The sequence below is a fragment of the Podarcis filfolensis genome, assembly GCF_964270895.1.
Source record: "Podarcis filfolensis genome assembly, chromosome: 2".
Taxonomy (NCBI): Eukaryota; Metazoa; Chordata; class Lepidosauria; order Squamata; family Lacertidae; genus Podarcis; species Podarcis filfolensis.
Window position 1 is genome coordinate 118,531,097 of NC_139605.1, and position 24,037 is coordinate 118,555,133.

Below are 24,037 nucleotides of genomic sequence, written 5' to 3' on the forward strand. Positions count from 1 at the left end.
ATTTCTTAATAAAAATATTCCGTGGTCCAGGCAAGCATCAGAATGCAGGTGAAATCTACATATGTATCCATTCATCAGTTGCAAAGGAAATGTTTTGAGTATTCGGATCTCCTTTCCTGGATGTTTGTGTGTGCCAAACTGGGGGATATCAGAATTTTCAGTTGCAAATAAATACTTGTAAATAAATAGACTGCAGGAAAGCAACTGTTGGTTAAATAAATTCCAGAAGTGCATTAATAAGCAGCTGTTTGAAAAGAGAAAGGTGGCTGCACATTGGTTTGACTTGACTTCATGTAATCAGATCCGTTTAGGAGCAAAAGAGCTGGAAAGCAGAGCATGTCAGCTTCCAAGTTTTGATGGTTGATTTCTCAACCCTTTCTTGTAGTGCAGAGGAGGAGCCATTTCAAGTCCATCAAAAGTCCTGTGCACTGAGGGGGAACCTCCTTGGGCCTACTGAAAGGTCTGCTTGTGTTTTGAGGGGAAGGTGATACAAGCTAGAGGAGGAATAAATGGAGATGAATTTTGTAGGAAACGTGGTACGTTTGAATTCTTAGCTAAATGTTTTAAAATTGTGTTGGTTTTCATAGTATTTAGTTGACATTTACATTTTTTTTAAATCAGTTTCATAAGCTTCCTCAGACATCCTGGTGCCCTCCAAATATTTTGAACTCCCTGATTCCCATTAGCCCTAACAAGCATGGCCAGTGGTCAGAGGTTATAGGAGCTGCAGTCCAACAGCATATGGAGGGCACCAAACTGGGGAAGGTTACTCTTGTGCTATTGGACTCATCTAAATAGTAAGCATCAACCAGGCAGAGGGCCTTCTCGGTAGTGGTGCCCGCCCTGTGGAACGCCCTCCCACCAGATGTCAAGGAAATAAACAACTATCCGACTTTGAGAAGACATCTGAAGGCAGCCCTATTTAGGGAAGTTTTTAATGTTTGATGTTTTGCACATTTTTAACATTCTTTTGGGAGCTGCCCAGAGTGGCTGGGGAAACCCAGCCAGATGGGTGGGGTATAATAATAATAATAATAATAATAATAATAATAATAATAATATCATCATCATCATCAAAGGGCATTCATTGGCTTAACTCTACATCACATGTATAACCTCCAACATTCTTTCTGAGTCTTTCTGAGTAAAGTAGCAAAAAGTTTACTCACATTTCAGTTCACGATTTTATCGCTACGATTTTAACTACTAAGTAAAGGCAGGCTTTACTTAGTAGTTACACAAAGAAAGAGTGAGTTCATCTCATATGGAGACTGAACTCATGTGCTGCTGGCTGAGGGCCAGCAGACAGCAAAATTACATTTAGACAACAAAATGGCTGCAGGAGAGCAGCATGGCAGCAAGAGATAGAACAAGACAACAGAAAGATCAAACAGGCTGAGAAAATGGCTGCATGACTTGGCTCTTTTGTGGAGTCAGCCCATCTCCCAGGTAACATGTAGGGGGAGGAAACTCCAGACCAGTGGAAGAGGAAATTACACTGACTGGATGTCCCCCTGCATGTGCCCACTCTAGGGAAACAAGGAATGTTGCATTTGACTGCACCAATGGATCACACCCAACATAGAGTGTGTTGTCGTTGTCGTTAATTGCATTTATTCCTGACCTTTTTCTCCAAGGAGCTCAAAGGTGAGATACATGGCTCTCCACCCCATTTAGTCCCCCACATTCTCCCCTTTGAGATAAGTTAGGTCGAGAGGCAGTGAGCCATAGCTGAGTGAGCATTTGAACCCTGACCTCCCACATCCTAGCCTGGCACTCTGAACACTACACCACACTGGTACAACTGGCATTGCCCTTAGGATTGACATTGTGTTCTGCATGCAGATCTAGCTAAACAATGGAGCGCAGGCTTTGCGGATCCAGGTTAAGTCGTTGGCATCTGTTTTTAAAAGGATTTCCGGTTTCAGAGCTGGGGAAAACCTTCGGTCAGAGAGGCTTCACAAGTCTTTCCTGGAGAGCTGTAGGCTGCGATGGGTGAGACGGATCAGTTTTCAAACACTTCCTAACCTCCCAGGAAAGAGAAAATATTGCAGAGTGGATGTATGTGATCTCACTGCATCTCAAACATGAGGAAGATAATGAGATTAAGGGTGTGTCAGGGTCCAACAAAACGGTGGAAATTCTGCCTTCAGGCTTTCAAACTTCAGCTCGCTGCATTTAAGGTATTTGTGCAATGTGAAGGCTAGGAAGCTTGAACAATTTCCTCAGCTGACTCTCTTCCAGGGCTGGCTCAGCTTCAGTTGTGGGAAGCAAGATTACGGTTCATTTTTAGAAAAACAAAGGCTGCAGTTAAGCCCAGGATTTAAGTCAATGCAAGTCTCAGCTAGAATGGCATGGGGCAGGTTTGGATGTGGAAAACCCTGGATCAAATCTGTGCTCAGTCTTGAAACTCGCTGTCTGGCTTTGGGTTAGTCTCTCTCTCTCTCCTTACCCTGCTGCACTACTAAAAGATGAGATGAGACGGTACTTAGTGTAATGGTTAGAGTGTTGGACTAGGATCTGGGAGACCAGGATTCAAATCCCCGCTCAGCTATGAAGCCACTAAGACTGACTTTGGAATCTAGACACATATAAAAAATGTTGTGAAAATACTTTTTTGAAAAACATTTTGAAAAATATATAGAGTTTGCCATAGCTCACCATCGCCATCTAGTGACACGTTTGTATAATGCACTTTTAAAAGGTAAAGGTAAAGGACCCCTGACAGTTAAGTCCAGTCGTGAACGACTCTGGGGTTGCGGCGCTCATCTCACTCTACTGGCCGAGGGAGCCGAAGTTTGTCCGCAGATAGTTTTTCCGGGTCATGTGGCCAGCATGACTAAGCCGCTTCTGGCGAAACCAGAGCAGTGCACAGAAACACCATTTACCTTCCCGCTGCAGCGGTACCTATTTATCTACTTGCACTGGTGTGCTTTTGAACTGCTAGGTAGGCAGGAGCTGGGACTGAACAACGGGAGCTCACCCTGTCGCGGGGATTCGAACCACTGACCTTCCGATCAGCAAGCCCTAGGCTCAGTGGTTTAGACCACAGAGCCATCCACGTCTTTACAACACACTTAAAGCGTTTTATTTGCAGCTGTATACCTGAGTCCACTGTCTCCCAGCCTAACCTACCTCACAGGGTTGTTGTGAGGAGAAAGTGGGGTGGGCAAACCATGTGTGGCACCTTGGGCTCCTTGGAAGAAAGAAGGGATATAAATGCCATGTGTGGATGAATAAAACTGCCAAGTGCCACCTTTCCCAGAAGTGAAGTGGGTGACAGTGCAGCAAGGGAGTGCTCCTTTTCAGCTGTGACACCCTGCCTTTTAAAAAACCTCCCCACGGTGGTTTAATCTGAAGCAATATTGCACACTTTCAGATGCCAGGCACACTTTTGTCCAGGCTTTTAGACTTGCTAATGTATTCTTTTAGCTGTCAGCTGATTTATTTGTTAAAATTGTTCTTATGTATAGGATTTTTTTTTAAAAAAAATTAAAAATGCAAACTACTCTGGAGTGAAGGATAGTATAAACAGGTTGTGTGCATAAAGGTATATACACACAGACACATTCATTTATCCATGATCACACACACACACTGACAATGATGATGATCCTTTAAAAGAGGTTTAAACCAATTCATGGAATAGAGGTCTATTGGTGGCTCCTAGCCATGATGGCTTTGCTCTGCCTCCACAGCTGGGGTGCAGTTATGTTTCTGAATATGCCCTTGTGCCAGATCCTGCCTGAGGACTAGCATTCATCTGGGTGGTCACAGTGAGAACAGGATGCTGGTTTGCATGGCCCATTGGACTCATCCAGTCATTCTTATGACAACGAGAAATATACAGTGGTACCTTGGGTTAAGAACTTAATTCATTTCAGAGGTCTGCTCTTAACCTGAAACTGTTCTTAACCTGAAGCACCACTTTAGCTAATGGGGCCTCCTGCTGCTGCCGCGCCACCGGAGCACGATTTCTGTTCTCATCCTGAAGCAAAGTTCTTAACCTGAAGCACTATTTCTGGGTTAGTGGAGTCTGTAACCTGAAGCGTATGTAACCTGAGGTACCACTGTAATAATAATTATATTAAGTAATGCTATGTGCTCCATTTCTGAGGAGGCAGAGTGAGGCACAAATGTATTAAATAAAAATAAAGTACAACAAAATGTGCTTTCCCCCCATGACAGTTTATTGGCTATAATACAGAAAGCTACAGCAATGAGCAAAGAAAGAAAGAAAGCATACAGGTACGTACACAGGTCTTTTACAGAAAACAGGACTGGTGCTTGAACTTTCCAATCCCTTGTTGCCTTTCAAATTACACACATTCAACATTACATTACACCATCCTTCCTCCCAGAAGTTTGGAACTATGGCTTCCATCAGCCATCAGTGGGAGTTGTAGTTCAAAGCATCTGGTGGGCAACAGGCTGGTGAAGCCTGTGTTAGGCACACTGACTCAGGCCCAACAGAGAACACACAGAGAGGAAAAGCAGAGCTGTGCACACACAGTCTGCTAAACAAAGCTGTCATCTCACTAACCAGATGTCTGTTGGAGAAAGGAAGGATGGGAGACTGAATCCAGGCTCTCCAGCTCCACCTTTCAACAGCTGATTGTGAGATTCTATCTTTGATTACTGGGCTATCTGTGTGCAGCCCCAGCTGTGGTGCATGTGATTCCCTATCCAGCTGCTACCTGGACCAGGGAAACTGTCTACTACATCACAATGCCCTAAAAAGCTACTTTTATGAGGTAGTGGCATATATTCCTCCTCTACAGAGCCGATTCAGATATTGTGACTTGGAGGATTTGGTTTTCATAAGCTATTAATTGTTGTGTTGGTTTATTTTAATGCACCAGACTTAATCTGGGTTGTACCTGTTTGGCAGCCATTGGTTTCCCCACACCTTATCAGCAAAAGCACCCTCCTTTCTATTACACTCTGAGGATAAACACATTAACTTGGAAACAGAAACGGGCAATACTACTTTGTTCTGCTCTGGAGAAAACTCTGGAGATGCATTTCTCAACCCCCCACCCCACTCCCACCACAACATAATGTTCCAGAATCTCTCTGGGACTCTAGAAACCCAGTTTCAGTGGATGAATGTCCACTGTTCACTTTCTGTAGTTCTGTTCAGGGGAATCAATTACATGTTCTACCCGTGTGTGAATTGGGGAGTAGGGCTGCACCGACAAGCTCTGCCCTCAACATGGCGTCCTCACACCTAGCACAGATATCTGTATGGAGGGAGTCTTCATGGGTACAGCTGTATACATGAAGATTCCCTCATTGCAGCTATCCAGGCCCTATGTGTGGATGCCCAGGGGTGGAGTAAATCAGAGGACATGATCCTGGGGGCAAGATGAGCCATTTTGATCCTAATTCTCTGCTAACAGAGAAGTAGTGGGTCTCACTGCTCATGTGCAGGGATTGGGCCACATTGTTATCAACCTTAGCACATGGATGGCATGATGTCCTCATTGGCAGAGGAGGTCTCTGCGCATGCATAGTGAGCTTCATTGTATTCCGAACCTTTCAGACATGTGACTAGGGAATGAAGGATCTATCAATTTTAATTCTCTCAGTTTCACATTTTTACAATCTTGAGTTCAGTTCTCCACATTTCTGCAGCAATTTGTGAATGTTTTAATCATCCCCAAAATTTCACAGAATTTTATGGTGAATTTCTCTGTCTCTCCCCACACACATACACACACACACTTTTGTATGCAGTTTTGACCAACATTCACATTTTTGTAAGCAGTTCCTTCTAATAATACATGTATGTAACTGTCACTGATATGTTCATTTCTATGCACAGTTTCCCCCATAATATATGCATTTTTGTACATTGGTTGGAAAACTGCATTGCAAAATTCAGATAAGTGGGAATTTTGAAGGATGGCTGGGTTTCAGTTCTCATATTATTTTGGAAAATCCGAATTTGATAGATTCAGCCATAAATAAGAGCTGAATCAAAATTCTCCCCCATACCTTACATGTGGCAGACTGTTCTGGTTCTGTTTCATGCCGGTGAGCCCCCACTATGATGTGACTTACTCTGTCAGAGGCAGAACGGCCAAATTCTTGGAATTCGTGTTTTCTTGGAATCCAGTAGCTTCCCTTCTTGTTGCTGCATAATGTGCACAGTGCCCCTGAGTATCTGTAGCCCAACCCTTGTTGCTTTAGCCAGCTCAACCCACATCACCAAGAACCTAGATATGTAAGCTTCCCCTTCCTGCTATTTGAGAAATGGCGGGTGGAATCATTGACGTTAAACCTGACCATATTCTTAGTGAAGTCTTACTTAGCCTTTGCTCTGCTTGACCTTTGGTAGCCAGTGGAGTGCCTTCCCCTTTGACGCCTGTTCTGGTTGCTTCTGAAAGCAGACACCGCAACTCTTAAGCGTTCGGATCCACAAGCATCGACCTCCTTTGGACAGCAGTCACCTCCTGGCTTTGCAACATTTTGGGAAGAGCATGGGGCATTGGCTACAGCTGGAAAGGAAACACATGGAATGGTTATTGCCAAAACTTCTTTGGGGCACCAAACATGGATTCTGATCTGCAAAGAACAGGAGAAAAGAACAAGGAAGACTACTTACATACGCTGACTGAGTTTGCACAATCTTTGGACATCCTGTGTGGGCAAGGATAAAAGAATATAGCACGTTCTCTTCCGATTACAGTCACATAATCCCCAAATCCCATCTTCAGGTGTTTATTACCTAGATCAAGTTTGGGGGACCGAGCACAATTTAAAGTATTGGTGCTGACCTTTAAAGGCCTAAACAGCCTCAGCCCAGTATACCTGAAGGAGTGTCTCCACCTCCATCGTTCAACCCAGACATTGAGGTCCAGCTCTGAGGGCCTCCTGGCGGTTCCCTTCCTGTGAGAAGTGAGGTTACAGGAAACCAGGCAGAGGGCCTTCTCAGTAGTGGCCTGCCCTGTGGAATACCCTCCCATCAAATGTCAAAGAAATACAACTATCTGACATTTAGGAGACATCTGAAGGCAACCCTGTTTAGGGAAGTTTTTAATGTTTGATGTTGTATTGTGTTTTTAATATCCTGTTGGAAGCCGCCCAGAGTGGCTGTGGAGGCCCGGCCAGATGGGCGGGGTATAAATAATAAACTACTACTACTACTACTACTACTACTATTATTATTATTATTATTATTATTATTATTATTATTATTATTCCAAAGGGTACATTCCCCTTCTGGAGGTGGGGTGTATACCAGTGGTGGGTTGTGCCAGACGGAAAAGTGGACAGAGTAATTCAGTAAAGTAAGTTATATTCCAGCCATGCAGAAGTCAGAGGTTTCTGTGTGTGCGCGCACACACACACACACCCCTCCATACAGGTATGGAAGAGGCGTTATTGTGCTTCAAGGACACATCCCAGCACTCAGAGAGGGTGGGACCTCTGGGAGGTCATGGCCTGGGGAGAGTCCCGAGAACCAGTTTGAGGGCCCTCGTTTTAAGAACTCCATTTGCAGCCAGGATTCTCTGGATGCAACCAAAACTCTGTACTCCGAATCACTCCAAATATCACACCCATTTACTGCTTTGAGATCCCTAAGTGCAAATTAACCCTTAGTTAAAGGTAAAGGTAAAGGAACCCCTGCCCATTAGGTCCAGTCGCGGATGACTCTGGGGTTGCGGCGCTCATCTCGCTTTATTGGCCGAGGGAGCCGGCGTACAGCTTCCAGGTCATGTGGCCAGCATGACTAAGCTGCTCCTGGCAAACCAGAGCAGCGCACGGAAACGACGTTTGCCTTCCTGCCAGAGTGGTACCTATTTATCTACTTGCACTTTGATGTGCTTTTGAACTACTAGGTTGGCAGGAGCAAGGACTGAGCAACAGGAGCTCACCCCTCGCGGGGATTCGAACCATCAACTTTCTGATTGTAGTTTAGACCACAGCGCCAACCACGTTAACACTTAGTTAACTTTCTGTTAACATAACTTTTCGCTGTGATTCCACTGCCATTGCTCTCCCAACAGTTTGCAGGCTCACCTCTCCTCTTCCCCTTCCAGCAGGCTTTTGTAGGCTGCAATCTCAATATCTAGGGCAAGCTTTGTGTTCAGTAGCTCCTGGTAGTCACACACCAGGCATGCTAGTTCGTCCTTGCCGTTCCGAAGGGCCTCCACCAACTCAGCATATTTCTCCTGAGCATCCTTCAGGGCACAGTCGCCACCGTCCGTCCCATCACAGATGGCCTTCTGCAGCTCATCGTTCTGCAGCGATTACAGAAGTTGGTCAGGTTAGCCTCCATTTCCTTGTGCCGGATAACCAGAACACAAAACCCTTCAGTGTACAGATTTGAGGTGGTTGTGCAGTGGTTTAATTTCTCCATCAGAAATTTGGACTGGTCCCTGCTTAGGATGGTGGAGAAATATGATTCATTTCTCATTTTGAATTTTATTGCTATTCATGTTTTTATACTGTATTTTATGCTGTGTTTACAATTAAGTGTTTTAAATTTGTTGTTAGCCGCCCTGAGCCCGGCTTTTGAACCGGGAAGAGCGGGGTATAAATCAATTTTTTATTATTATTATTATTATTATTATTATTATTATTATTATTATTATTAGGCAAAAATACCCAATGGGCACTTCCTGAAACAATATGCAGGCTGAAATGCAGCCACCCTTCAAAAATGTGTGCAAAAATGTGTATATTCAGGGAAGGTGTGGATAAAAGAGCACACCTTAGTGAAAATAACAGAGAGAAGTGCATTAAATTAGTCAAAACTGCATGCAACAATGTGTCTATAAGGAGAAATGCAAACTAAGAACCAAGAAATTTACGGCGGTTTGCTCAAAGAGAAAAGATTCCAGTTGTTGGAAGTGGTCTTGTTGTGATCTCTGCTTGGTCTAATTCCCAGTCTGCCTATATTCACCAAGCTACTCACAGCTGCTACCCTCAGCCTCTCATGCCTTTGCCTTTCAAGCATCCTTGTCCAAAAATTCAGATTGTACGATATAAACAATTAAGAAATAATAAACTACTTTATACAAAACTGTATTGCATGTGTGGTCTTATGTGGATTCGTCGTTGTTGTTGTTGCAGAATTTGGATTTTTTAAATCTGGTTGCCTGACCTGTCCACCACCAAACTTACCTCCTTTTGCACACTCTGAATTTCACACTGAAGCTTCTCGATCCTCCTTCTAAGTTCTGAAATCTGCTGCTTGTATTTCTTCAGGTCTCCCTTGAAGCAGCATCTCTTGCTCTGAGCCTCTTCGTACTAAGGGCATAAACAAGGGTATGATGGCTATTTAGCAAGGGCAGCTATAATGAGGAAGATCAGATGCAAAGAGCATAGGACCAGGTCAGGCAGAGTGAGACAACTACCTCATGCAGCAGATTCTGGGAGGGTGGCAATGATAGCCCCCCGCCCTTCCTTCTGAGTCCCTGCCCCACCCCAGCCACACTCATCCACCTGAACTGGTCTCCTGGCAGTTTATATAGCTTTATATGGTTACAAGTCAATGGACAAAATAAAGAACCCCAGTCTTACAATGCTGCAAATTGAGAAGATATCAAAAGCAGCCAGAGAAATATTTGTGAAGAAGAATGAGGGCAACCTGAAATATTTCAGCAAATGAGTACCCCCTATCACGATTGCATAGTACTTGTGTCATTAAGACCCTTTTTCTTTAATAGACCACTTTTTGAATTTGTGACATTTCGCCCACCTTGTTTCAGCACCTACCTTGTTTTGGTAGAAGGCATCTGCCTCAGCTTTGCTCCTCTGGACAATTTCTTTGTACTCTTCCCTGAGGATGGCAATAATGCTGTCCATGTCTAAACATCTGCTGTTGTCCATTTTCACAACCACATCCAAATCTCCGGTGTGATGGTCCAGTTGAGCTTCCTCCTAAGGATATTGACCCAAATGCATCATCATTTGTCCTTAACCCCTTATCTCAAATACTTCTTCTCTCTGCCAACTTTGCTAGAGTTGTAATAAGGCAAATCTGTAAAGCAGGTACAAATGCTAACAGCTGGTTCACATGGGCAAACACATTGCTTGAGCTATCATTACTTCCTTGCTCAGCTCTTTGTGGTGACTCTTAGCTGAACATGTGAATTGGCATCAGTGCAAAGCATTGCATCTGAGTTTGAGTTTGGGTTAATTAATCTGTAGTTACTCATTCACACATGTGTGGATGAACTTTAAAATGGAAAGTGTAATGCCGGTGGTCAACAAAAGAGGTTTAAAGACTAACAACTGGGAAACACTGGCCTGCTAGCGCTCTAATTGGAGAACAGCCTTTACCAAAGGTGTCATGGGCTTTAAAGACACTTGAACTCAGGACGCAAGGGAGAAACATGCTAAGAGGAAGGCACGCTTGGCAAATCCACACCGTGATCAACTCCTGCCCAGAAACCAATGTCCCCACTGTGGAAAGACGTGTGGATCCAGAACTGGCCTCCACAGTCACTTACGGACTCATTATTAAAACTGTGTTTATGGAAGACAATCTTACTCAGCTATGAGTGATTGCCAAAGAAGAAGGAGAAGAATGCTGTGAGTCACTGGGAGAATTTTTTTGCATAGCAAGAGACTTAACAATTTTAATATCTCATCATAACACTGCTCAGAAATATGCATTGTAACCTAAAAGTAGGCCTAATTCACTTGCAAATCCAGGCTAGTTAGACAAAGATGCCCACTACATGTCAACCAACCACTGGAATTTACAGAGCTGGCCCTATCATTAGGCAGAATGAGGCAGCAACCTCAGGCAAATCATTTTGGGTGTCATTATGGCAATTATTAGTGATCTAAATGATGATGACTCACTGCCAGCGAGGGAGGGAGGTACTTAAGGGTTTTATTTTATTTTTTGCCTTAAGTTCAACAATGACTAGACTTGGATACTCTTCACCTTTCCTTGTGAGGGTGGGGACCACTGTTTGCAGCTTTGCTCCATTCAGACCAGCTTTAGGAATTTGCTAATCAGATTCAGGAAGCTTTTCCCTCCATGTCCATTACTTCTTCTGTACTTACCAGGATTCGAATGGCACCTTGAGATGTATAGGCTAAGTGGAGATAATATGGAGTGTCTCTGCAAGGAATGTCTCCTTACTTACCTTCAGATATATGCATCTCAGGAACTCAATCTCTTGGGAGAGGAGACTGACTTCTATCTCCAGCTCTGCATTGTTCAAAGCGACACAGTCTCTACCCTGCAAGGATGACATTTCCCTGTTATTTATATTCTACTGTTTAGATATGGTTTCAAAGGAAAGGGGGGGGGGAACGTCTAGAGTTTGCTTACATGAACAGACTTATGAGACATTTTATAGATGGCAAATCCATTTCATAGAATCATAGGACTGTAGAGTTGGAAAGGACCACAAGAGTCATCTAGTCCAACCCTCTGCAATGCAGGAAACTTATGTTCAACATGAGGCTTGAACCCAGAGCCTTGAGACTGAGTCTCATGCTCTACTGACTGAGCTATTTCTATTAACAATCTTACATAGGTCCTTGGTCTAATTTCACAACTCCTTTTTATTTACTTGATGCATTTATGTCTGACCTATTTCTCCAAGGAGCTCAAGAACTGTAGCCAACACTGTTTTACTCAGAGTAAGGTAAAGGTAAAGGTACCCCTGCCCGTATGGGCCAGTCTTGCCAGACTCTAGGGTTGTGCGCTCATCTCACTCTATAGGCCTGGAGCCAGCGCTGTCCGCAGGCACTTCCGGGTCACGTGGCCAGCGTGACAAGCTGCATCTGGCGAGCCAGCGCAGCACACGGAACGCCTTTTACCTTCCCGCTAGTAAGCAGTCCCTATTTATCTACTTGCACCCGGGGGTGCTTTCGAACTGCTAGGTTGGCAGGCGCTGGGACCGAGCGACAAAAGCACACCCCGCCGCGGGGATTTGAACCGCCGACCTTTCGATCGGCAAGTCCTAGGCGCTGAGGCTTTTACCCACAGCGCCACCCGCGTCCCCTTTAAAAGATAAATAGGTACTGCTCCGGTGGGAAGGTAAACGGCGTTTCTGTGCGCTGCTCTGGTTTGCCAGAAGCAACTTAGTCATGCTGGCCACATGACCTGGAAGGATTTAAGTTAGTTGTGTCCATTAATTTCAATGAGTCTATTCTCAATATGGCTAACATGGAAAGCGTGACAGCACAGAAATGCATGAACAGAGGATTTGAGGCCCAGTCCTGCCACATTATTGCTGTCCAAATGGGTTACAATGTAATAAAAGACAGAATTAAAGCAAAATGATTGCATTCTAAAAAGTTATGGGATTTTGCCAAGCGATTTCAGGGTATGCATTGATCGGAAATGAAGCAGTTAGACTACCCCAAAACCTTTGCAGGTACAAAGAGTATTTTGCAAACACAAACACAGATAACTGTCCCAATAGTATCACGACTACAAATAAGCATGAATGCATAATAAAAAGGATGCCTGATAGGACCCCAATAATTCATAAACCATGGTCTCCATCCCTCCACCTGGCAGCCTACTGAGCTGGGAGGAAGCAAGATAGAGGGGTGTCAGATGGTGGTGGTGATGACGGCAACAAAGAAAACTGAGTTATTAAAAAAATGAAATGGGGAGATTTCTCGTTTTCAAAACATAGATATTTCTGAAATGAGGAGAAAACCTCATTATTTTTAATTGAAATGTTTCAGCAGGCTATACCTGTTTTATTGTGTTTTTAATATTTTGTTGGAAGGCGCCCAGAGTGGCTGGGGAAAACCAGCCAGATGGGCAGGGTATAAATAAATTATTATTATTATTATTATTATTATTATTATTATTATTATTATTATACCAATGGCTTCTTCCTCTTACCTTCTTCAGTTCTGCAAATTTGTTCTCTGCAGCACAGCGTTGGTTCACTTTCTCCTCATACCTGTAAGGTAGGAATTAAAATGAAACTACAAAGGGGTGGTGATCAGTTCAGTATTTCACTCACTACTAAGAACAGAACAACATATTATGAGCCCAGCTGAATTAGGGCAAAGGCCCAGCGAGTCCAGAATCCAGTTCCCACAGCACCCAACCAGATGTCTCTGGACTCCCACAAGTAGGATATGAACACAATAGCATTCCCTCACTGCTGCTACCCATCAACCACTGCTCAGAGTCATATGCCACGCTGACAATCTGATGTTCCCACTGCTGCATCTGCCACTGCACTGAGCTCGCCACTGCATGGCCCCTTCCTATTGGTAACTGGCAGTGATGTGGCATTAAGAAGCCAGGTGACCAATGCCCACCACGCCAGCCACTACTGGGTACTAACTACAGAGGATTTCCCCATTTATCAGGGATAAGTGGATTTCCTGGTCTGGATGGTGTTTCCATTGTAATCCAATGACATCTGCAAGCACCACATTATTTACCGCTGTGGTGGGCAATGCTGGGCTAAAAGTACTGGACTAACTCTTTATAAGAACACTCTGAATGTGACATATTTCCTCCTTCAGATAAGCTGTGCTTCAAGGATGTCTATGACTCAATTCACCTGTTTGTTCAATCTCACGGTGGACACTTAATAAAAAGTGGCTGTGTGTCGCAATTCATTCATTGGAGTTTGCAAAGTGGAACATGCTGTCTATGTCAGGGGTAGGAACCTAAGGCCCATAGGCCACAAGCAGCCCACGGGGGTTGTTTAACTGGCCCACGAGCTGCCCCTGAACCGAGCTGCCCGCTCGGCGAATCCCCATGCGCTGCGCTAAACTGGAGCAGCGACTCGCTTCCTCCGGGCCGAAAATTGCATCTGCGCAGAAGCAGACATCGGAAATCATGTCTGCGCAGACGCAGACACAGGAAATCACAGTCGCATGCACGATCCAGCCTATGGGGGGATCTCCCCTGGAGTGAACCAGCCCAGGCGAGGTAAAGCTTGCCGACCCCTGGTCAACGTGAATGATCCTGGATTCAATCCTTGCCATCTTCTGTTAAGGGAATCTAAGGGACCGGGAAAGACCTGTGCTGGACGTCTTTGAGATACTGCGTTTGACAGACCAATGATCTGACTTAGGTAAAGGTAAAGGGACCCCTGACCATTAGGTCCAGTCGTGGCGGACTCTGGGGTTGCGGCGCTCATCTTGCTTTATTGGCTGAGGGAGCCGGTGTACAGCTTCCAGGTCATGTGGCCAGCATGACTAAGCTGCTTCTGGCAAACCAGGGCAGCGCACAGAAACGCTGTTTACCTTCCCGCTGGAGCGGTACCTATTTATCTACTTGCACTTTGATGTGCTTTCAAACTGCTAGGTTGGCAGGAGCAGAGACCGAGCAACGGGAGCTCACCCCGTCGCGGGGATTCGAACCGCCGACCTTCTGATCGACAAGTCCTAGGCTCAGTGGTTTAACCCACAGTGCCACCTGCGCCCCAGTATGATCTGACTTAATATATAGCAAATTCAGATGCTCCCCTAGAGAGTCTTAATTTATTCCAAAAACCAGAGAGAAACAGAAGTGTGCAGGGGAGAAGCACAATTCTGTTAAGTCTCCATTTATGAAGGACAAAAGCCAATTTAGGGAGAAAAGACAGAAAACCCTTTACATTCTTAGAGTCATCATTTCCTTTCTTTGCACAATTCCAAAACAGCTGATTCCATGAACCGGTCAACTCACCTGCACTTGCAGTCCTCAGCCTCCTCTTTTGAACACTCACAATCAGTCTCCAGTTTTCCTTTCTCACACAGCAAATGATCCAGCTGCTTCTTCAGGTTGCAAATGAACTGCTCGAAAAGAGATTTCAGACATTTTGTGGGTGGTTTGCCTTGTTTCTGTAGAAAGGACCATTTGGTTGAAAGCAGCTGGTTCTTCTGTTCCAAGCACTGCACCTGAAATCCAACATAAAGCAAATGAATAGATACGAAGAAGATTTTGAGATTTTGCCCAGCAATGCTTACTGCTCATACTGTTTCACAGGGTATATTACAACATGGCTGCAAATTTAGTGGTTTAGTGAAGGTGCAAAATGGATTGGTGCAACTAGCTAAGAAAAGAAAGGCCTTTGTGAGAATATTGGAAGCAAAGAGATCAAAACAAGGATTAATCTATGTATTAGAAAAGGTTTGCTTAGTGCATAGAAAAGATTAAGGCCAACTGTTTTCCAGGTCTTAAAATCAACCTTGCAAATAAGTCCACCCAAGTTACTAGCTCATAACAAATGTACTCAGCGAATTACCATTTTTTCGCTCTATAAGACGCACCGGACCACAAGACACACCTAGTTTTTGGAGGAGGAAAACAAGAAAAAAAATATTCTGAATCTCAGAAGCCAGAACAGCAAGAGGGATCGCTACACAGTGAAAGCAGCAATCCCTCTTGCTGTTCTGGCTTCTGGGATAGCTGTGCAGCCTGCATTCGCTCCATAAGACGCACACACATTTCCCCTTACTTTTTAGGAGGGAAAAAGTGAGTCTTATAGAGCAAAAAATACGGTAATCACTTTTTGTTCAGCTTTGGTAAAACTTTCACATGGAAATAATTGCTACTTGATTCAGATGATAGATCTTTTACTAGTATGCTTTAAGGAGTGGCAGGAAGAAGAGGTCTATCGATGATCCATCCCACCTATAGATGCTACAGCACAAGGCTGGAAGAAATCCTGCAACTCATGGACTCCAGCAGTACATCTCAGTGGTCACCATATTGATAGCAGATGGCAGCCACCAGTGTTGAAAGGGTGATGGTGCTGCATGCTGGGGTGGGGCCTAAGATTTCTTCCAGGAAAAAGGGGTATGGCACCAGTTTCACCATTCTACAAGGACAAGGAGTCGTAACCCAACAGCTGCACCTATTGCAGATACCAGGACCAGGCTAAACATTACTTGAATGCTTCCCAGCAGCACTGGCTACGGCAACAGCCTGGTGGTGCAACGAAAGCCTCCCATTCTGATCTCACCTTATCAATGAAATCGGCAAATTGGCTGTTAAGGTTCTTCATCTGCTCCATCTCTTGTTGTCTCACTTTCTGGATCTCAGGGCAGATGTCCACATGGAAAGGCTCCAGCAGATGCGGGTCAACCTGTACACCATGGATGCTGTATCTTCTATGCACACTTTGACCATCGGCTCCACAGGTGCCACTCTTGTAGTCTCCACACAAGAATGTTGTTCTTCCACTAATCCTAGACATACTTCTGCTTCTGTAGCTGCCAGGATGAAACCGGGAGGCTGAGTTACTTGTGGAGAGTTTGGTGAAGGGGCTTCTAGCACGTTGTCTGCCTACTAAGAGCTGACGGCTCATGTTGCCTTATTGTTGTGGACACGACTGCAGAGGACGACGTAGAGATGGAGACCCAGCAGCTACAATGGAAGACCTTGGAGCTGGCCTCTCTTTTATGTGTTGGAGGAACTGGGCTTGGTTGCATGGGTAACATTGGGACTCATGTGGTTGGTATGCCCGCCAGCAAAACACAGTGCTAGGCACAGAAGAGAACTCAAAAATAAATTACAAAACAAAACAAAAAAATGCACGGCTTGCAAGAACGTCATGAGAGGATATTGTTTAATTAATCTGCCTCCTAACTCTAATTACAGTTTAGTGAAAAATGTTATCCCAAAAGGGATCTTCATGGTCTGACATCAATATCTCTGGCTCTTTTTACTTTATTATGGGAGAGAACATCTTTGTATACATTACTGTTATATCAAAAGTGCTGTATTCAAAAGAATACAGGGACAAAAATAGGGCAAAGCATAGTTCCGTGTCAAAATAATAATTATCTTAGGTGTCAAGAATCAGATATAGTTGTGGATTGTTTCTAATTTTGACCTGGGCAGAAGTCACTGGCCCGACCAATACGAATAATGAAGATAGCCATGGGATCATCTGCAGTTTGGTGGAAGAATAGTATCACGTGTTGTGGATCTATAAGGCTACTGCTTTAATTCCTGGTATCTTTCATTTAAAAAATCTCTGCTTGCACAGCTGAAAAAGACCATTTGAGGCCTTGGAGAACCACTGGGGTACATGAGACACATGGTTCTGGGGTACATGGACCCAAAATAGTGGCTTATAATCTCCCCCCCACACACACATATTCCACAATTTCCAGCATCTTTAACACACTACAATTACCAGCATTCTATGGGGTAAGACTTGTGCTTTCAATGTGTTTCAGTGTGTGTTGTGTATGTGACCATGGCATATATATGTTCATGCGTGTTTTCTGTTTGTTTATCACTGGTTATTAGTGTGTGTGTTAGATTAATTATGGCTGCAGCCCTACACACACTGATTTGAGAGTAAGCTATGCTGAACACACTGAGACATACTTTGGAATCATCATACATAGAAGGTGTGTGGAACCTTTGGCATTCCAGAGATTTCAGAACTGCCACTACCATAGGAGTCAATTGCTAGGGGTCAAGGAGTCTTCGCCCCCCCCTAAAATATTTGAGGGGGCCACCCCCAAAAGTTGATGGGCATTGTCATTCGAATGGTATGTGTGCACTGAGTCAAATGATTGATTATGTGAGGCAGGGCTTTCCTGCCCCCTCCAATATTTCATTCAGGTTGGCACCCCTGGCCACTCCCATCATCCCTGGGAATTGGCTGTGCTTGCTAGGAATGATGGGAGCTGTATTTCAGAGGCAGATTTAGGGGAGTGCGATCGGTTTGGTCACATTGGGGGCAGAGTCTCAGGGACACTGCAACTATGATGAGAGACAAGGGTGCCAAATTTTGGCATTGCACAGGGTACCACTGAATTTTGAGACCCCAAGGTCCGCCATTGTATAATTCAGCAACTTCATGGGGAGAGATGGGGAGGAATGATTCCCTGCCCTCTTAATGTATAGAATTTGCTGCACACTGCTTACCACCACAAACATTTTTCTATAGAGAGAAACTGAAGAAGATGTATTGCGCAACCCAATGTGCATGATTACTCAGAAGTGTGTCAGATGTTATTGGATCCATTTGTCAGGTAAATAATGACTCGAGTTAATTTGACTTTTTATAACTGGCTATTGTTACCTGCTGTTTTATTATGCCCTTTGATCTTATATGCTGTATTGATCTACTGTCAATTATGCCAGTTACGTTTTTATGCTACTTCTTAGAACTATAATAAAGCATGGAGTGAGACATCTAAGCTCATGGTAATTACCAACAAACTCGGATGATGAATTCTTTATGTTAATTATACTTCATTGTGAAGGGAAAGTCGTAACATTCTATACGCTGATTATAATTCTTTCATCAGTGCCAGATCAACTGCTGAGCAATTCCATTGGGTGACTTTGAGGCCTGGAATTGTGTGTGAGAGAGGCAAAAGTCTAGTTCAGGGCTGACCAGTATGGTGCCCTCCATATTTTGTTGGACTCCAGCTCCCCTCAGCCACTGCTAGCATGGCTCATGATCAGGTATGATGAGGGTTCTGGTCCAACACTTTCTGTATGGCACCATACCCTGGATCTAGTCAATTTCACGGCCAGCCACACACCTTTTCCTTCATCATATAGATGGATTCTTGCCCTGTCATATGAATGTGCAAAGGCAGAACCAGCCGAATGCCCCCTATTCCCGTTCCAGAGCTACAATCCCCTATGGAGAACTAACAACTCTAAGCCCACTTAATAACCTATAGCTCCCAAGACTCTTGAAGGGAAGCCATGACTGCTTAAGAGCTTTAAATGCATTGTGTGAATGTGGCCCATGAAAGCTTATGCCATATTGCATGGCGAGTTCCCACCTCCCCCACGGAAATAAAGACACAGGACACCAGTATTTTAGGTTAATGGGCAAAATTAGGCCACAACTTTGTTGATTACAGGAATTGAGCGGTATTGGCTTAGGCATTGGTCCTATCGACTAACCGGCTTCAGCCTGATTGCTAGAAGACCGGCAAGGGTTAACCACCAGTAGGGGAGTCCTGCTGATGTACATCAACTAGGAGCGCCTCTTTTTTTTTTTAAAGATATTTATTGAAGTTTTACAAAAACATAAGTTTACAAAATGAAAAAAGGTCATATAAAAAGAAAAAGATACAAAAAAGAGAACATAGAAAAATACATGAAAAAGAAAAAAGAGGAATAAAAATACAAAATACAAAAGACAAATAGCTAAAAAAGAATTAAAAACAAATCCGTTTTTTGTAACTTTGAACTCATTAGCTTATTTCCTTGGCCTCCTCACACCTCCCCTTTTTGTATTCCCATTTAAATAATCAAATCAGCAAATCCTTACCCTCTTTCGTTTATCTTAACTCTGTATCTTAACATATTATAACTCTATATTTTCATCCATTATCAATTCATTTTTGCATATTCTTATTAACTTTGTTGCTAATGCCACTTATTTTCAATCCAACATCATTTTAACATTCATTAATTTTACAGTGTTTCTGAAGATTGTCTTTAAATTTCTTCCAGTCTTCTTCCACCAACTCTTCTCCCAGGTCTCGGATTCTGCCAGTCATTTCCGCCAATTCCATATAATCCGTCACCTTCATCTGCCACTCTTCCATCAACTAGGAGCTCCTCCAGGGTCACCGCTCGGGGGCATGCCTTAGGCCCACACCTCCATAGGCTTCGGACAGGGCAACGCCCCCCGGAATCCTTTACCGGACTCCCTTCGATATGGGGGAAGGTGATGGCACTTCCTCCCCCCCCCCCACTCATCTGCATAACAATACCCTTACCAATGCCTAACCGCCAATGCCGAGGAAGTTGTGACGATTTGCTACGAGGCAGGCGAAAAACCAAATGGCTGGTGCCAATTTGCCAAGTGGAAAAAATTCCTACCAGGCCTCTTGACGGTGACCAACCGAAGTCCATAGCAATGTCAAAGAGCCAAACCTAAAGGGTGGGAGGGTGGGAAACCGGAGCAGCTGAGGCGCTGGAGCAGAGAAGGAGGAAAATCCTCAGGCGCCGGCCCTAAATAACGCGGGCCACGCCTCCCGGGCCAGCCGATTGGCTGGCAAGGGAGATGACGCGCCCAAGGATTCCATGCTCTCGCGGGGGCTGCAAGACAGCCCCCGCACACGTGGGGGGAGGGCATGAAGCCCGCAACCCCACCTCCTCTCCAGCTCAGAAGTGGTTTAACGTTTTATGGTCATCTGATGGTCAGTAAGGTTCCACAAGAGTTTTGGTTATTTAGCTGCATTGGACTAATAGAGCAATCCACTCTCCTAATCTGGAGCTGGGAACAAACAGAGCTAGGCTGGTCAAAGAGCTATGCTGAATCCTAAACTGGTCCAACTATCAGCAATGGTGGATATAACAAACCAGGATAGGGAAAGTGAGCCTCAATTTCCAGATGTGGCTTAACAAGTAACTTTTCTTCTCGGGGAAACTCTGCAAATTGTAACTTTGTGAGCGGAATCTAAGGGTCTCATCCTTAACATACTACAGCTCCCATGACTGCTCAAAGTGGTATCACAGTGCTTTAGATTTGTGAATGTGTCCTGTGAGGGGCAAAGCTGAGATACTTCTTGGCAGGACTGTCTATAGGACAAAATAGCAAGAGGGTGGTTGCCACAGGAGTTGCCAGAAGAGTCGGTGGAACAAAAGGTCTGTTTGGTCCATGCAGTGCTTTTCCTGATGAGCCTTCTCTTTGTGTGCGGTGCTCCAAAATGGTGTTTGTGAGTAACAGTAGGGGTATTGAACTGCTGGCTGTAGGAATGCCTGGAGACTGACAGTGGTGGCTGTGCCACCGCGGCTGATGGAAAGGGGGCACTCTGGTTGGGTATGTGGTCACAGAGGTGTATGTCCCTCTTGTTGTGAATTCATTGCCTGCCTTGGGGGGGGGGCGCATTGTCACCAGCACTACTTCCGATTGGTGGGCACACTGGCTAGTGGGATTTCTCCCCAGCACTCAAAAATGTTCTAGCTGTACATATTTTTACATACTACAATTGTACAGGTATCCACATTTCCTCTCTAGTCTCCAAGTCATTACCCCCACCCTCAGTTTTGCTGCTGCTTTGGCATGAGTTCCCACTTGGCAGCTGCTTCTTTCTCCTTCCTGGCTTAGCCACATCATTAATCCCAAGCCATATTATCCCACATAATATAACCTGTCAGGAGCACCAGAGCCCAAATGCGCATCCACCCTGCTTCTCATCGCAGGTTATACTTGTGGTGCGGAAGGCGTCTCCTTCCTGCACTCCATAACCACACGGATCATGTATGCACTTATGCTGTGTATATGAATTGGCCTTTAGACCCAGTGGGAGTTGCTGAAGACTTCATTCATTTTGGTGGCGCCTCCAGAGTTTGGTGTGAGAATGCAGCTTTGCACCATTACCATGATGTGAAGAGATTCTGCATGCAACAGCAAAATGACATTACCTTTAGGGCATTGTGGTCACTGCGCCATCCTTTGCTTTGTTCATTTGTTGACATTTGGACCAGTGGCAAAGCACATGTGTTTCCAGTTCCAGAGATCATGGCCATCAACTAAAAGAACCCACACTCAATCAGGACTAGCATTTCCAAATGTCCAGGAAGTGTAACAGACAGTGCCGGATTTAGGTATAAGCTAAACAAGCTATAGCTTAGGGCCCCACTCTCTTGGGGCCCCCAAAAAAATTAAGGGGAAAAAATTGGATGTACATTTCTAAAATATAAGATTAAAAACACCACCTACATACAGCAACAATGTTTTGTGGGTGCTGTGGTCTAAAGCACTGAGCCTTGGGCTTGCCAATCGGAAGGTCAGCGGTTCGAATCCCCATGATGGGGTGAGCTACCATTATTTGGTCCCAGCTCCTGCCAACCTAGCAGGTCGAAAGCACGTCAAATTGCAAGTAGATAAATAGGTACCGCTCTGGTGGGAAGGTAAATGGCATTTCTGTGTGCTGCTCTGGTTTCGTCAGAAGTGGCTTAGCCATGCTGGCCACATGACCCGGAAAAACTGTCTGAGGACAAACGTCGGCTCCCTTGGCCAGTAAAGTGAGATGAGCGCCACAACCCCAGAGTCATTCGCGACTGGACTTAACTGTCAGGGGTCCTTTATATTTACCTTTTAGGCACCTATGATGTAAGTAATGGGCCCCGCCTGCTAGCCTGCTCCCTAAAATATCACTGGTTTGCTTATTTCTATATATAGGGTGCCTACATTCTGCATGGACTGGTTGCATAGCAACATGTGCAAATAGCTTTAGATACCTATTAGATCCATAAAATACCACATAGCATATATTCAATACAAAAAACAGCGACAATTTGTTGTTGACAAAGGACAGCTGGACACATAAAGGGCCCCATTACCTTCAGTAGCTTAGGGCCTCATCAAACCTAAATCCAGCCCTGGTAACAGATCAGGATACTGATACCATTTGGGCACTTGCAGGCATTTATTCTTTTTTAGTTACAAGAGACAGGCTGCAAGAAGCAGCTGTTCCTGGACTAGAACTCAAATACCCTCACTGCTTCCTTGGCACTAAATGCAACTTAGTGATCTTAGATTTTGCCATCTCCTGACAGAAGATTTTATTTACTTTTATTTTTTTACATTAGCCTTGGCTGTACAGTGGTACCTCTGGTTACAGACGCTTCAGGTTACAGACGCCACTAACCAGAAATAGTACCTCGGGTTAAGAACTTTGCTTCAGGGTGAGAACAGAAATCACACAACAGCAGTGGGAGGCCCCATTAGCTAAAATGGTACCTCAGGTTAAGAACAGTTTCAGGTTAAGAACGGACCTCCAGAATGAATTAAGTTCTTAACCCGAGGTACCACTGTATTCAGTAGGAAAAACCTGAGTGCCTGGAATATCATAAACCAGCTGTTAGGGCAGAGATGGGAAACTTCACTGCCAGATTAAACCCTAGGGGTGGAGGCCCTTAGGCAGTCAAAATCTTGGGGAGCCCCTTGGGAATTATCTCCTAATAAGTTTTTGATTTTACCAACCAACAATTTCAATAAGCAAATTTGATTACACAATATTATATTGATCCGCTATTGCAGGGCCCCTAAAAGGTGTGGGGCCCATAGGCTGGTGCCTACACTGCCTATTTGGTAATCTGGCACTGGGAAATCTATGGCCTTCCAGATGTTGCTTATAGGGGCTGATGAAAGTTGAAGGTGAAAACCATTTGGGGGCCACAGGGTCCCCATCCCTGAGTTGGGAGAAGAGAGTAGCTGGCCCCTTCGTAATGGAGGCAAACTGACACACAGAGACACATGCTTTTAAGAGAGAGGATTATATTTAACTCGGACAACTCTACAGTATATTCTTAAGTCCACATTACTCTAACTTGCATATATTATTGAGCAATAAATTTTATTCCAATCCCCCCCTCCCCCAATTCCATATATATATTTTTTCTGCTTAGCCAGTGGGAAACTTGCATTCATTTAAACAAAGCCAAGATTTCATTTTGTCTTTGGGAATTAAACAAGTCATCAGAGGGCAGAAGAGATTGGCATGTATGCAATCTCTGCCAGACCAGAATGAGATGCATTGCGGTTTATATCTCTTCCTTAATTTGTTTAATCTGCTTAAGCAGATCTAAGATACAGATGCCGGGCATGTTAATGTGATTGTGGAAATGGGTGCATATGTACATACCCTGAAAATGTCTGCATGATCCTTTCCTCCACATATTTGAAAGCCAGAAATCACCTAAACCAGCCCATGCGTGGCTGGCTGGTCATGTGGGAGCTCAGCTCACAATGAAGGCTACCTGTGTGAGTGTCTTTCCCCAGCCATGCTATTTTGCAATGCCTGCATCCACACACCAGCTGAATATGTGAAAAGGAGCTTAGAGTCACTTTGTCTATTATAGGAGGAAGCAGGCATCAAAGATGCAGAATGGCTAAATCAGCCTCCTGTCACATTTATATATCTTCTTTTCTACATGTGACCCCACTGTGACTACAGCTTTCGGAATCTCCCTATATATTTTTTAAAGTAATTGTTTTTACAATGTTTTCAACTACAACTGCTTTTAATTAATTTAATTTTTTTTTTAGACTGTTTCAATTTCGTTTATAATGTTGTTTTTGCTTTTACGTTTTAAATCTGCCACTCTGGGCTCCTTGGGGTGGACAGTCAGGATATAAATTCAATTATTATT

The 24,037-nt window shown here is 44.3% G+C and overlaps 1 protein-coding gene across 1 annotated transcript; it reads right to left on the reverse strand.

Annotated features, from left to right (window-relative positions):
- Positions 1-6,527: 6,527 nt before the first annotated feature.
- On the reverse strand, positions 6,528-16,253 carry LOC310754228 (keratin, type II cytoskeletal 6B-like; the record flags this gene model as incomplete). Its single annotated transcript, XM_083595931.1, has 8 exons — positions 6,528-6,570; positions 8,029-8,249; positions 9,136-9,261; positions 9,730-9,894; positions 11,115-11,210; positions 12,839-12,899; positions 14,630-14,841; positions 15,909-16,253. 8 exons carry the CDS (start codon positions 16,251-16,253, stop codon positions 6,528-6,530), a joined length of 1,269 nt encoding a protein of 422 aa, XP_083452057.1.
- Positions 16,254-24,037: the final 7,784 nt, after the last annotated feature.